This window comes from Hoplias malabaricus, chromosome 4, assembly GCF_029633855.1.
Source record: "Hoplias malabaricus isolate fHopMal1 chromosome 4, fHopMal1.hap1, whole genome shotgun sequence".
In the NCBI taxonomy this organism is placed as follows: Eukaryota; Metazoa; Chordata; class Actinopteri; order Characiformes; family Erythrinidae; genus Hoplias; species Hoplias malabaricus.
In genome coordinates this window covers 33,992,826-34,005,342 of record NC_089803.1, presented here as the reverse complement: position 1 = coordinate 34,005,342, position 12,517 = coordinate 33,992,826, and the positions used below count along the sequence as shown (strand labels likewise).

At 40.3% G+C, this 12,517-nt stretch overlaps 1 protein-coding gene across 1 annotated transcript in view; it reads right to left on the bottom strand.

Annotated features, from left to right (window-relative positions):
• nell2a (neural EGFL like 2a) overlaps positions 1-12,517 on the bottom strand; it is a 71,730-nt gene that overhangs the window by 19,266 nt on the left and 39,947 nt on the right. The window contains exons 16-17 of the mRNA XM_066667909.1: positions 5,143-5,265; positions 4,513-4,608 (exon numbers count right to left, since the gene is read on the bottom strand). Of these exons, the coding sequence (XP_066524006.1) occupies positions 4,513-4,608; positions 5,143-5,265 (219 nt within the window). The remainder of the gene's footprint in view (positions 1-4,512; positions 4,609-5,142; positions 5,266-12,517) is intronic.

Genomic DNA, 12,517 nt, shown 5'->3' with positions numbered 1-12,517 from the left:
CTGTGTATACCTCTCTCTTTCACTCCCTCTCTCTCTCTCTCTCTCTCTCTCTCTCTCTCTGTGTAGGTCCCGAGGGTGCTCCTAAAAGCCTGGGTAGAGGACTAGAGAGCAAGAACGAGTGAAAGCATTTTCATGTTCATTCCTCCCCTCTGCCTCAACCTGAACCAACCCCCCTTCTCCCTTTCTTATTCTCTCTCACTCTGGGTGTACCCATTGAACCACCACTCAAGATGATATACAAGTGATAGAACTCACAGATTCTCTCCCTATTTCTATTTGTGTGTGAGCTGTGTTTTATTAGCAATACTGTGGGCTGAGGAGCGTTGAGGTTGGTTCACTCTGAGGAACATTCACAGAGCGGGAAAACAGTTCATCCGACACCTTCTGATTCCTTGGACATAAACAACAGACAAATCAACTGTTTTAATCACTAAACCCATTTCAATCACTGCTGGACACCAAGCGACACTGATGCAGTCCAGTACATCAAAGGCAGGAATAAAGACCCAGACACAGCATGGAGAATGTAAAGTATACACAGTGATTCATGCTGGGTCACATGCTGTGCTGTCATAAATTGATGGGGTTTCAGCAAAAACACTCTCACACTCCACATACACACACACACACACACACACACCATTACATAGGTATGTATATCCCTTTATCTACTACACTCTCTCCCACTGAAAGAAATATCCTCATTTGGCTTTTGACACTTTCTTAATGAAAAATTCACAGCATTTGAGTGATTATCAATGTTATGAGTGATTGTGAACAGCAGCTGTAAGAATATTAACAGTTTCGTGGATGAACACAGCTTACAGTTACAATAAAAATGACAAATTAACAGCAAACAAAATACACACACACTGTTCAACTTCTAACTGCTACTCTTACTGTAGACTTTCCATTGCCATACCTGAGTCTAACTGGGCCACAAACAATAATAAGAAATACATTACCCTAAACCTTGGAAAGTGGAAGGGGGAGTTAGTGGATCATTACATTTTGTTTAGATATGAAAAGAAGAGTAGAAGTAGAGCACACATATACAGATGTAGCCCACAGTCACCAGGACTGTACATTTATGTGTTTATTATGAGGTACTGCATTTTTCTAGTGTTGTTTCATGCTAAAGCTGCTACTTGTATAAGTTTAAGGAGTGTATCCCCATCCGTGTCCATTTTTTTTCAGGCTTTGTGATTTGTGTCTTATTCTGTCACTCTACATTTCATCTTTTTGTATCATGATCAACCTTGATGATTAATTTGAGACAGTGCACAAAAATAGCTGTTGCCTAAGGCCACACACCACAACACTTCTCCTTAATCTGCAAAAACACACAACCATCCTGGTATGCCTACAGAACAACACTGACGCTACAGCACTGCACTCTTCCTATCAGCAAAGCCACTGCCTTGTTTAGGCAAGTCTACATGGAACAGACTTCATTATAGAGTACATTGTATTTTATATTAAAACAATACATGAACAGCTTGACAAATCTCAGAGGCATCCAATACGTTGTGGTGCTGTGTTTACAGTAAACAAGATGTTCTTTTTTTTTTTTTTCAAAGGAGCCCTGACGGATAATTCGGTCACCACCAGCCGGACCAGCAGCCTGCCACAGAACTATTTTCTGAACAATGAACTTGAACCTGTTTGGAAACATGGACGCTGAGCATCTTGTAGCTGAAGTCCATTTGTTCATGTACAAAAATCACAACAAACTCAAACTCAAAACAAAACCATAACACTAGATAAGAACATGAGCAGCCATCCCCACAGCAAAGTTTACATGGCTGTGTGCCATTGTCACCCATGTGCCATCACTTTTCATACACATTCTGTTATGAGGCACAGAATGTCAGTATGGTTCAACAGCAATGCATAAATGCAGCAGAAGGCTTCTGACTAGGATTTCCCAATTGGATTCAAAGCCAGCCCATGTCTCTATGTCTGCTGTGTGGATCTCAAAATAAAATAAAAACATGGGCTGATCTGCCATAGCAACATTTCACTTTTTACTTAAACAGGGTTAGCTGCAATCTGATTTGTCAAAGTATTTGAATGTTTATCACAATTGGCAACGCTACTCCATTTACTTCTACTTGGCATGAATGTCATACCACTAGAAGAATGCGCAAAGTAACGAAACTGTGATTGGTGCAAAAACATAAGCAATAATTCTTGGCTTCCTTCCTAAATCTAAAAAAATATCTGTTAAGCTGAAACTGAGTGTATAAAACTGAGAATAAGGATCAGGCCATTTTAGATACAGTAAATCCTTTAAAATACAGTACTTTGCAAAAGTCTTGGCCACCAAAGATTTGTATAATTTATCTTGCCAATAAATATGTTGCTTGTATACAATTATGTACATATCACTGGAATAAATTCAAATCCATAAACAGAGTAAAAATAATAAAATCATATTTTTCTTGTAAGCACACTTGATTTTACATGATGAAATATTGATTAACCAAAATGGGTATTGGATTTTGACCTCTAATCATACTGGAGTTTTGGGCACATGAGAATATGACATTTAAAAAGATATTAATCTTGGCGGTAAACACTGGCTCCGAAAAAAATACCATAAAAACAAATAACATTACAGTAAGTAGTGATATTCTGTATGTAAATGTGTTGATTTAACACTTTCCAAATCTCTTCTCATGGCTGTCCAATATTATTTGAAGTTATTGTCCAATACGTAGTTGGTTTAATCAATACGTCCATTATGTAGGATCAAGTGTGCTGGTGATTAAATAAATTCATACAGTCAAGGAGAATATCCAGAAACAAATTTTGTTCTTCAACTAGCTCACAACACATCTACTACTTGTTTTTAAAAGGTATATTTAATGTAGATATTTTTGAATTTATGTTTTTGTATTTATTCTAGTTATGCATACATGATTGTATAGAAGCATTACATTTATTGACAAGATAAATCGTTTTAAATAACAAAACTCTTAGACTTTTGCACAGTTCTGTATATATACACAAAATGTATAAAATTGTTATTATTACGAAGTACTGAAAAAAGTCAAAGAAAAATTATCAATACAGAGGGTATACCATGAATAAGAAGCAATTCCAAAGCATTTCACAGTAACAAGTGGTAGACGGGTCAAACAATAAACAATGTGTTCAAAACATGTTAAAACCCCACCTAGCATATCTCTTCTATATTAGCATGTTTTACTAATTTTGACGTATTTAAAGTTGTGCACTCACGTCAGCTTTTTGAATGTAATTTTTTTTAAACTGGTGAAACAACTACAAACAACTAAACATACTGATTTACAGAGGCACTTTTCATTAAAGGAGTGTTTCAGAAACTAGCATATGGTATGCTTTGAACACACTGCTGAAATGTTGCTATAGAAATGTTGTTTGTGCCACTGCCCTTACAATCAAATGTCTGAAGGCTCTTCAGAAACCCAAGAATCTATATTATCACTCAGGGAGTGACAGTGAGGGGGCTGTAAAACAAAACAATTGGATTTCAATTGTGCACTGTGCAGGGACACATCGTAAAGGGTCCTTTATGTGCAATCAATATGAGGCGGGATGAGGCGGGAGGATCCCGCCACAGAGGCCAGTGCCGTAGGCCCATGTTTCTCTCTGCAGTTTGTTTTTCTCCTGAGTAGGACCTCCCCCCAGCCATGCTCAGCATCTGCCTCAACCCTTAATTACCCATAGAGCAACAGCAGAGAGAGTAGAACAGCGCTAATCCATCATAGCCCAGCCACATTACATGATGGCGAGATACCACACAAAGTCCCATTGAGCCTTCAATCCACATCTTGATTAAAACGTCATAGCAAATGCAGTCCCTCTCAGTGTAATTCACAGCTAAATTAGATATGAACAGAAGCAACTTTATTACAAAAAGTCAATAAGAGCAGAAGGCAAACATATGGAAGATGGACTCGAAAATGAATTTGACGTTATTTAACATTGTGCTGAGCCGCAGGTGCTGAATGCTATATGATATGGCTGTGGTTAGACTATAGCTGAGAGACAGAATCAATTGCTGATTCTGTTATCTAGGAAAATAGAGAGCACTAGGGCTTGAGTTCTGATGAATAGCCACGCTGAAATCAAATTTAGTTTTGAAATCAAATCCGCAAGCTGCAACAAAGATTGTGTACAAAGCTATGGTTTAATCAGATGAGGATTTGCTGTGAAGACAGGACATGATGGTCACAATTAGAGAGTCGAAAAAGAAAATCAGAAATAGATATCTGAACTTTTTTTTTTTCAGGTGATACAGTTGCTAGGCTACAGTGGCACAGCTACTGCTCTTGTCTAGTAACACAATGGGAAAGCAATGGAAAGCTCTCTTGTTTCACTTCATCACAGCAGTTTAGATATTGAACAGCAGAAGTCAGATCCACAGTAAATGGGTCACGAGTCCAAAAAAACAGCAAGGGATACACAGAACAGGAATACAGGGTGATAAGGGTATGAAGAGAAAGTCAGCAAAAATGCCCCTACCTGTCTCACACCTCTGGCCAGTGAAGCCTTGAGCACACATACACATATTGGGAGAGACGCAGGAGCCACCATTAAGACACAGGCCGTCACACAAAGCTGGGGGTCAAACACAGGTCACACATAAGTTAAGGCTCAAACAGAAAACACAGTTATTGCTGATGATAACAACTGCATGCTGTAATGTGCTGTTATTAAAAGTATTATTAGTATTATTATTAGTAGTAGCAATTATTCCTTATTTACTGCTCTGTAAAAACTGAATAAATTCCCAAAAGTACAGATTCTAAATGTCAGAATTTTTTGTTTTTCATAAACTAAAAGACAAGATATTTTGTTTTGCTGATGCTAAGATATTGATAGAAAAGTAACATTTAAAAGGACCTGTATTATTGTATTAATAACACAATATATTTTATTATTTAATTGCTGTTGTGGTCACTGTGAATTTAATTATATGAAAAAATTAGACATCATTAAATGTATATCAAAACAAAACACTTCAAGGCACGTGGCGATTACTATGCTGAGATGTACATTTCAGAGATAAAACACAGATGAAGAGTAGATGTAAAGCAGAGCAGGTTGGCTGGAATCAGGTTTGTTGGGCTCTGTTTGGCAGAAGTGCCTCACCTTTACAGATGGTGCCGTTGCCAGTGTAGCCAGGTTTACAGGAGCAGCTGTGTCCCCCTACAGTGTTAAAACACAGTGCGTTCTCATCACAGTTGTGCTGCCCTGACACACACTCATCATGCTCTGTAACACAGTGGCAGAAAGAAGAAAGAAAGAGAGAAAGAAAGCAAACAAGAAAGAAATGTTATTACCATTACTGAGAACAATAAATAAATCTTTTGCACAATGGTATTGTTTGTTTTCGTCTCAAGGCAAGGACTGCAGCAATGAAACTCTGTGAGGACTCAGGCCCAGCAGGAGAGCTGATGGATTACCATAACAGCCTCCTATAGAGCCAGAGAAGGTGAAAAGAAAACTCTGCACTGGATGACTTTGAAGTGAACTTTCCAGCTTCCTATGCAAACATTCAGAGATATGCATGCACATACACAGCAATGCTGAAGATGCAGTTTCTGTCTGCCCTCCAACTGACCATGAGCACAGCAAGAGATCTTTATCCATAAGGGATTGTGGATTGTGGGATAGATATTCCATTTGTAGTCCTACAATTATTTCAAAAATTGATTCATATCACAGGTGGATCCAGCAACCCCAACGGTTCCAGTTCCCTCACTCCCCTTTACCTCAGAGGATTCTGTCACCTTTCTGAAGTGAAGGTTGTGAGAAATTGCTCTGCTTACTGGATTCCCATCCTTCCATAACATTCCAGACAGTCTCATGAGCCCAGTTTCCATTCATCAAACTATGATCAATAGCTCCTTAAGCTCAGGACAAGTGCCCACTGCATTCAAGACTGCCTGGGTGGCACACATCCTGAAAACGTACACATTTGATAACAGAAGCTTCAGACCTGTATCACTGCTTTCCTTCTTCTTAAAGTTTCTTCAGGGAGCAGCTTTTAAGCAACTGTCTCTTTCTAACAAATAACCAGCTCCAGGACCCGAACCAGTTTGATTTTGACTAGCATATTGTCCATGTCCAATTAAAAATGTGTATCTCCATTTTGTCCATTTTCATTTTACATCATTTAAACACAGCAGCAGTCTTTCACATTGTGGTAAAACCAATAATAATGTTCCAAAATTACTTGAAATAAAAACTTTTTAGATTGACATTCATTGAAATTTAAGAAGGTTTTTCCCTTGTTCTGTAAAGTTATTTTAATTGGACAACAACAATATTCGATAGAATCTGCCTTCAAATCAGTGACTGAGAAGGTTCATGCTGCTGGAACACACAAATTCTCATCTGTCATGATTCATCTAGATCTGTCTTCAGCCTCTGACAATATCAATCACAAGACATTCCTCTCTGTCCTCTCCAACCTTGAAATTACCGATTCTGCATGAAAGTGGATTAAGGCTAATCCAGAAGGGCAGACTTTTCATGTTACATGGAGAGGATCCTCATCCACTCAATGTAGACCATCCACTGGTGACCATCAGGGCTTGTTGCTGGGACCACTTCTCTCTTTACAGTCACTCTCTTGGTTATGAAATGTCCTTTCATGGTTTCTCCTGACACTGCTGCAGTGTTGAAACTCAACTATTTCTCATCTCATATCTTCCCTCCCACCTTCTGCTTGCACTGATGATGGACAACCATGAAAGATGAACACAAGCAAGAGTGGACAGCCATTCATCTCATAAACTACTTGTCCTCACCATTATCTCACTGTCTCCATTGAGAACTATGTGGTCACTTCATCTGAAGCTGCATGCAGCCTTGGTGTAACTTTAGATGATCAGCAATGACTCATGCAGACTTCTCCTCTACAACTAGGAGTCGTTCAAGAAGGATTCGTTCCTTTCTGTAGCCTACTAAGGTGTTTGTTCAGACAGGTGCTTGCTCAAATACTGCAACATGCTTCCCACTGGTCTTCTCCTATGGGCCATCAGGACCCTGCAACTGATACAGAATATGGCAGCATGGCTGGTCTAAAGTCTTTCTAAGTTCCCTCAATATACTTCTACTTGCCGCCTTCCTTTCACTGCCTTCCATATCATATTTTGATTTGTTTAGTTTAGCACTAGAAGTGTGAGGCTAATGTTGCTACAAATCCATTTCATAATATCAAAATAATTTCTGTGAAAATATATATAGCAAAAAAGACATCTCAACTTCTTCAAAACACATCCAGATAATCATTAAGGCTTTACCAATGTGGTGTAGGACACAGTATGAATGGATATAAACTACACTAAAGCAAAAAACCTAGCGGCACAGTGGCACAACAGGTAGTGTCCAGGGTGCTGGGGTTGTGTGTTTGTTTGTTCCGCTTGTTCCGGGTGCTCTGAAATTGCTCTGTGATGGACTAGCACCCCATCCAGGGGGTGTCCTTGTTTTAAGCCCAGTGATTCAAAGCCATCTACAGACATATTATGAATGAATAAAGCATAAACTAAACTCAGAACCTATCCGGTTGACAGGCTGGTTTACAAAATGTCATGTATAAATTTTCTGCCAGATTGTTCCTTTTGAAACAAGGCACATAGAGAAGAAGATTGCAAGTCCATTCTGGCAACTGCAATGATCTAGTGTTGTGAAAAGGTGGGTAAAGGTCTAATCTACAGGTGAAAAACAAACTGTGTTTACCAAAGTCAGGCTTGATCTCATTTATTCCACGGACTAATTTACCACTGTAAACAAGTTTACTCATGCTTAAAGTCCACTGTCTTATCTTGTTTCATCTATCTGTGCTATTTGCGTGTCTGACTAACACTTCCTGTACTTACAGCCAATAAAACCTAATGGTTAATAAAGGTAACAGAGGCAGTATGACATATTCTTCCATTAAAAAGTCTTCTTCAATATTCTTCAGATGGAAAGCCTGGATGACTCTTTGGTGAGTTCATGGTAAATGTCTTTATTATTTTCAGAGCTGAGGTTCAAATGGGCAGAGGGACAGAAGTGGGAGAGGTAGAAATAAGTAGAGATAGAGACAAATAGATAGAGAGAGGGGGGAAGAAGTGGGGGTGACTCACTGACTTCTGGAGAGTCAGAGTATGACTCATTCCTGGATGAGTGCTCTCTAACTTAAACTATGATGAACAGTGTTTTTACTTTACCTCACTTCAAATACACACCAGAACTGAAATAGGAACTGTGACTGTTTGACTAAGAAAGTGTGTATTCTTAAGTAGACATCAACCCCTTAAACTTCAAGATCTGTCTATGCTAGACAATGATATATTAACGTGACCGTACTGAACAATTCATACCAAGGCCATACGAAAGGCCTTGTGATCAAGCATTAATCCTTTCTTTTTAATTGGCTTTAAAGGGACACTAAGTTAGTAGTATTTTTACTTCAAAATGACAGTTTCAGAATCACTGCGATGCTTCACTGACATGTAATAGGGAGAACAGAGCCTCCTTTGTTGCTACCTCAGGCTCACCACTGCAGAAACTGTACTATGTAACTTCTGGAGGCAGGTACAAAACCACCCCCACCTCAATGCTCTAAAATTGATTTACATTCTGCAACTGTAGGGAGGAGCCTAGGGGCAAAAATACCACATCTCACATAGTGTTCCTTTCAATTTTGAGTAAAAATGCCCGATGTCTCAAGAGTATTGGTTGCTTCTATAACTATACGATATCATTGCTCGTAGGCCAGAGTCTTGCAGATAGAATAAAGCTAAAGTCTCGAATGCAGACGTGTGCAGAAAAGGCCAAGAATCTGAGCCTTAGGAAAGAGCAGAATGCAAAGATGTAGTCAGGCATATCCCTCTAATCAACAGGAGGATGTCCATTTCTGCTCCTCGCCTCAACCCTTTCATGCCTCCTGAGATGGCTTTCACTCATCCAAAGTGAGAGTGACATTTTAATGCTTTGCTTAGGGCAGTGTAACACATCTGACCATACTCTAAGACATTCAAGCATACAAATATGCACACATGCACACTAGCACGCAAACACAGATCCTGTCTCTATGCAGCATTAGGCATAGGAATCCTATCATAGAAAGTCAGAATGAAGCAGGAATGAAGTGTCAAAGTGAGGGGATGAGGAGATTAACCCAAGGTCAGTGTGGCCTGCTGACAGCTGGACCTGCCTGCTGTGTGCCACTGCACGCATATCGACAGGACTGCAGGGACACCCTGACACATTCTCTCCCCTGCCACTCAAATCACCTCAAATCTATTTCTCCTTCTCCCTTGGTCTGACTCTACCTCTCTCACTCTCTCTCTCCACTGCCGTTCATGCTCCTGACAGATAAACAATCAATTATGTACAGGCAGTCACCAGGGGATGCCTGCTCTCACTCTCCTCTCCTTCTTGCCTCTTTTTTTTACTGCTGCTGGAACATCTGCGCAAAGGCAGAGGGCTGTTGTGAGCGATGCATACAAAACTTAAAAGCGGGATGCTAATGAAGCGCATTTATTTATGGCATGAAAAGGAACCTGAAAACAAGCTCTTTCACCCCTCCTGAAGTCAGCTTGTGGTGCAACACATGCATATCAGATACTATTCCCAAACCCATGAGCGCCGTGAAAAGCAACAGATGTTACATTTATGCATTTAGCCTCCTTATCAAACCATGCAAGCTGGGTTTTGAAAAATGCAAGCATAAAGTACTAACAGAAGGAGGTATAGAGGAAAAAGACATTTTCACGCATTCATCAGCTTCTATCGCTCCTGAAAAACCAGTGATGTCATCTTGCAGACATTTTCCTCACATAATATAAAAGTAAAACCAGAATGGATTAATTCTTCTGAGAGAATCAAGTGAGAGGCTGACAGGAAGACACTGCAGAACCAGAATTACAGAAGACAGCAGCGTTCGCTTCTCTTCTCCTGACAGGTGCTGCATTCAGAAAACTACATTTATAGGTCTTGACCACAGATCCCTTGATGTACTATTGTTTTGTAAGCTCATGACTCCGAGTGAGACTCAAACGCAGGCAGATGGAAGCATGGGAAGACTGTGAAGAGATGGCAAGAACTTGGTGTGAGGAGACGGTGGGGAAACAGTGGAGAGATGATGGTGCACTGTTGCTCGCGGACACTTTGAATTGGACTGCTCTAATCCTGTGTCCCTCGTGAGCCCCTGTGGGTAACTGAGTTAGCTGATACACACATACACCCCCCGCCACCAGCACCACAAATCTGCAAAGACTCAGGCAGCACTGTTATCATCAGATTAAAGCGCTCTTACACACCTCTGGACAAAAACAGACGAAAACACACACACACATATACACACACAGATCAAGAGAGAGTGGAAATAAGAGAGACAGAAGGAGTGGGGAGGGAAGAAAAAGAGAGAGAGGGAAGGGATTATAGGCTAATCTTTATTAGTGTTGGAGCACTTGAGGCCCTGCCTCACCTCGGTGAGTGAAAAGTGAAATCTTGACCTTCATGTTGAAGGGGAGAATGGAGAACTGATGATATAAAAGGGGTGATGACTGGCCAATCAGAACAGGCTGTTGAAAATTCATTGACCCAACCAACACTGAAGTAACTGACAGGCACTGATTACACTTGGACTAATGGCACCTTATGTATTGTAAAGTCATACCTAGACAAAAATACATACAATGTACATAAACTGTTGGGAACACTTAGCTTTAAACTCTACTGAAGTGTATATCAGGTTGGTGCCACTGCTACTATCTCTGTAAAATGTATCAATGTGAAGAACCTGAGCTATTTCTGTGTACTACATTGTTTCCTTTGTTATCCTCAGGGCCTTCAACCCTAAACAGTGCAAGAGAAAAAAGAAAAATGTTTATCATTTCACTGTTACTCATTATGCTTGCTATATTTAAAAGCAAAATGTCATAGTAATGTTCAGATTTAATTGCTATGTTGTGGCTGGCAACAAAACGGCTGAGTTTTGAAAGATAGAGTGAAAAAAACCCTTCATACATTTCTTTTCTCTGTGGCACCTAGGCAGATTTAAGCAAGCTCTCATATTGGTTAGGCCTTCAGGAGCTGGACTGTTGGCCTATTAGGTATATTAGGTATATTAGATAAACCAGAGGTGCTAGATATGCCTTTGAGTGCAAATATGATCTTTAATTGCAGCCTTAAACCCACTGACCATCTGTTGGGGTAAAGTTCTTCTTAACACAAATACAAACAGCGCATCTCTGTCTCAAAGGCCAGAACATAAAATGCTGTGGTCTGCAATCCGCAATTAATTGCCTGTATCTCTCGGGAGGAAAGAGACAAAATAGTGTTTTATCAGAGAGCTATAAGGAGTATTACAAAGTGGAGGTAGATTAATATAGTGCAGGCTGCAGTGTGTGTGTGTGTGTGTGTGTGTGTGTGTGTTGACTGCATGCAATTAGGGAGTAGAAATTTCTCTGTGGGTTAACATTCAAAGCAAATAGATGCTCACCAGCCATTAATTACAACACCTGTGGCTGATGTACAGTCAATATATTAGCATTAAAATGGCAAAGACAAATATTCTGCATTTTTAAAGTGTGTGTGCATCCCTTTGTGTGTGTGTGTGTGTGAGAGAGAGAGAGAGAGAGAGAGAGAGAGAGTGTGTGTGTGTGTGTGTGTGTGTGTGTGTGTGTGTGTGAGGGAGAATAAATCATATTCCTGGATTCAAAGAAAAGCTCACAGGACTAATCCAAACTGTTTCTCCTCAAATGGAGCCAGAGATCCATCTAATTAAAAGTTGGACTGTTGTGGAATGTTTCAGCTCAACTTAGGAAGCTCTTTGATTCAGCCGTCCTGTTGGCAGACAGAGCTAACTGTGAGAGCGCTTTCCCATTATGAAGTGGCATTCAAAGCGTGGGACAAAAATAGTGTGCGGCGATAGAGGACGATAGGGGAGCAGTACTGGCTCAGCAGCATGTCTGTCTGCTGCCAAAGCCTCAATAAAACAATGGACATCATGAAGGGTTTTACTCCAGTCTGTGAAGAAATACTACAAAAAATGTGTTTAACAATCCCAATTTATAGACCCTCTTTACACAAGGCAGGACAGACCATTGTCTTCATTCATTCGAGTATAAGGGAGTTTACAGAAACTGAGTACTGAGAGTAAATGTGATCCAGAATACAGGTCACTAAACTGATAAAATGTTGGGTTTGAAACCTGATTTTTTATATGGGTTTGTTTTTTAATGACAGGAGATTTACTTTTATGTAACATGTTGTACCAGGGGCGGCACGGTAGCGCAGCAGGTAGTGTCGCAGTCAGACAGCTCCAGGCCTGAGTGTTGTGGGTTTGATTCCCGCTCCGGGTGACTGTCTGTGAGGAGTTGGTGTTTTCTCCCCGTGTCTGTGTGGGTTTCCTCCGGGTGCTCCAGTTTCCTCCCACAGTCCAAAAACACACGTTGGTAGGTGGATTGGTGACTCAAAAGTGTCCGTAGGTGTGAGTGTGTGAGTGAATGTGTGTGTGTCTGTGTTG